Here is a 2,898-nt window from a genome sequence, read left to right as displayed (position 1 = left end):
AATAAAAGATATCACCTCTGACCCAAGAGCTTTGTGTATCTTTCTCAGCCCAACATGGCTACAAAATAGATTCCTGAAACATGGAAGATATCATACTTTAGCTGTCTGGAAAAGTAAACTTCATTGCTAAACAAGATAGAAGGATTTTTTCACCTCCCTGGCTGCCTCTGACATCGGACACTTCCAAGAAAGAAGAAGCCTAATTTACACATCACAGAGCAACACTCTCACAAAAGGACTCTCAGATACCCAGGGGAATAAACTTCCAGCTTCTACTTCCCTTGTGCAAAATGGAGTTCATTTTCTATCTAGGAGGACTTTTATAATCTTTGAATTCTCCTCAGCCTAAAGAAGGGTGTATGTGCCAGAAAACTTGCAAAGAAAGGAAATTTTTTGCTACCGTTTAGTTGATCTAATACAAGATAATTGCCTCCGACCCAGGAACTTTGTGTATCTTTCTCAGACCAACACGGCTACAAAACAGATTCCTAGAATATCACATACTAACTTTTTTAAATGATTAAAAATAGATATTAATATGAGTTTGCAACCAATTCTGAAACTCAGAGTACTTTGCTGGGAAACAGGAAACAGAGTTTCAATTCCCCTCCTGCCCCCTGGACCACCAGACTAGTGGAAGACTGCCTGCTTTCTCTTCCTCTCAGTCTACAACTGAAGTTTTGGGACTTGTCTGATGTAATGCATGTGCCTGGGCAGCTACGCAACCTTACTGTGGCCTACTAAATATGTACAGAAGGGAAACATGGAGCAGGTATAGGTATGATGAATGTCAAATTGTGCATACATACCAAAAATTGCAATTAGGTGGCTACATATGCACCACTTAGCTTTACCAAGTGTAAACAGAATTTGGCTCTAGCAAACTGTGCTGCAAAATTAAGAATTACAGAACATTTTTTATTTTTATAAATTCTCTTAGTTTCATTCGTAGGCACTGACTTTGTTTTCTGCCAGCAGGTGCTTGCAGATATAAAACAAACAAACAAACAAAAAAGGTGCTTTACTTTAAACCTGGCACGTTCCCATGCAGAGCCCCGCCATGCATGCTCAGAAGAGGCAGCGGATGTCTTCAACCCAGCTCAGCTGACGTTTGTAAAGGACAGGCACTTTAGTGGGCCTTTTTGGCACTTCTATCTACTAGCCAATTGAAACAGCTTTAGCTAGAAGTGCCAAAAAGCCCTGCTGAAGCACCCAAACTTTACAGATGCTACAGAGCCAGGCTGAAATAAGGCACTGCTTCTTCTGGTAAAGTGCTTCTAACCTTTGCAAGCAGATCTAACATGTAAAACCAAAATAGCTGTGGTTCATGGGTGCTGAGCACCTGCTAATTTTTTTGGTAGGTGCTTGAGCCCCTAAGTACTCATGGAGTTGGCGCCTATGGCTTCATTGTTTTTACAGTACTATAAAGCAAAGTAAAATGAATTATTTTCTGGATCACTCTACAGCAGTAGTGCCTAACCTTCTGGCCCCCTGGGATGGATGACTTGTGTGGGCTTGGTCCAAATAAGCTTTAAGCCCAGACAGTTATAATATATAACAAGTTAATGTGTTATGAAAAAAACTGAAATGTAATTTTTTCAACTCTATAAGGTGCTAACTTGCCTCTACTTTTTGCTGTTGTACAGGTTTAATACTGACAGAAATATTGGAGCTTTTTGGCATTTCAAATGGTTCTTCAAAGAAGTCTATGAAATAAAGAGACATAATTAATAAAAAAATATAAAGAGCATATATAATCAGCAAACTATATGTTTTACAATTTACCTGATTTAATCCATTTGGCCAAATTTGTCTATCACTTCAAGACAGAAAAAGGAGAGGAGAGGACCCCTTTAGTATTGGAGTACATATGCTATCAATATTTTACCAATTGTTGCATTTCCTTTATAAAGTGAAGGCGTTGACTGTGTTAGTCTTAAGTTAGGCAGCAGGCAGGGCAGGGTGGCACCTAAATGTGTTAATTCAGGGCTGTCTAACTAGTGACTCACACATTGAGTTTAGTCCCTGAGGAGTTAACTCAAGGCCCCTCCAGGTTGCTGCCTAGCTGCCAGTTCTCTTCCCTTTATTCCAGCTACTGCTGCTGCCAAGGTCCCCAGGGTAGCCCTCCTTCTACTGCCTTGCACTCCGGGCCCGTCACTGGTGGTATGCCCTGTGGAGCCTGGAGCTCTGGGGAGTCCCCAGCTTCTAAGAAGTTGGACAGCTCTGAGTTAGTTTATAACAGGGCAGGGAAAATACAGCTGATGGGCCATATCTGGCCAACCAGGCAATTTCATCTGGCCCGCGGGCACACACTTATTAACTGTACTCCACCCAGCGGGACCATGGAACTCAGGTGGGCAGAGTGTGGGTGTGAGGGAGGTTGTGTGGTTCCTCCACCCCCCACACGGCACACAGTTCCCACCGCTGGTGGCAGCAGTGGGTGCTCACGGCACTGATGGTGGGTGGCTCTGCCCAGTGCTGCAGACAGTGGCAAGAAGCGCAGCCAGGACAGCTCGCTTCTATTGTGTGCAGCTCCCAGCACTCATGTGACACCTGGGGGAAGCCCTGCACGATGGAGCCAGCTGCCTTCCCCGCCTCATACAGCTGCTAGGACTCCACTGGAAGTGGCGGGGAGCCTAGTGTTCTGCTTCCGTGGCGGCAGCCAGCTCCATCACACAGGGCTTCACCCTGTTAATGTGCAAGTGCCAGGAGCTACATGTGTGCCATAGGGAGCCCTGCATGATAGAGGTGGGCCAGCTGGGCTGCACTCCTTCTTGCCATGTGCAGCTCTGGCCAGAAGTGCCATGAGTGACCCTGCCTGCTCCTGCCACTGTCGGGGACCTGGGTGCCATGGGGGGGAGTGCGTGAAGGGTCCCCACAGCCTTCCATCCTCCCTCA

At 45.5% G+C, this 2,898-nt stretch overlaps 1 protein-coding gene across 5 annotated transcripts in view; it reads right to left on the bottom strand.

Annotated features, from left to right (window-relative positions):
* The window catches only part of CUNH5orf42 (chromosome unknown C5orf42 homolog), a 132,902-nt gene that overhangs the window by 57,915 nt on the left and 72,089 nt on the right, over positions 1–2,898 (bottom strand). For all 5 annotated transcript variants that reach the window (XM_019517948.1, XM_019517944.1, XM_019517945.1 and 2 more), the window contains exon 28: positions 1,624–1,706. In XM_019517948.1, coding sequence (XP_019373493.1) covers positions 1,624–1,706 — 83 coding nt within the window. The remainder of the gene's footprint in view (positions 1–1,623; positions 1,707–2,898) is intronic.

Source organism: Gavialis gangeticus, unplaced genomic scaffold, assembly GCF_001723915.1.
Source record: "Gavialis gangeticus isolate Ggan-Ray unplaced genomic scaffold, GavGan_comp1, whole genome shotgun sequence".
NCBI classification, from domain to species: domain Eukaryota; kingdom Metazoa; phylum Chordata; order Crocodylia; family Gavialidae; genus Gavialis; species Gavialis gangeticus.
Note: the sequence above shows the minus strand (reverse complement) of the source record. Positions and strands in the feature narration are given on the sequence as shown.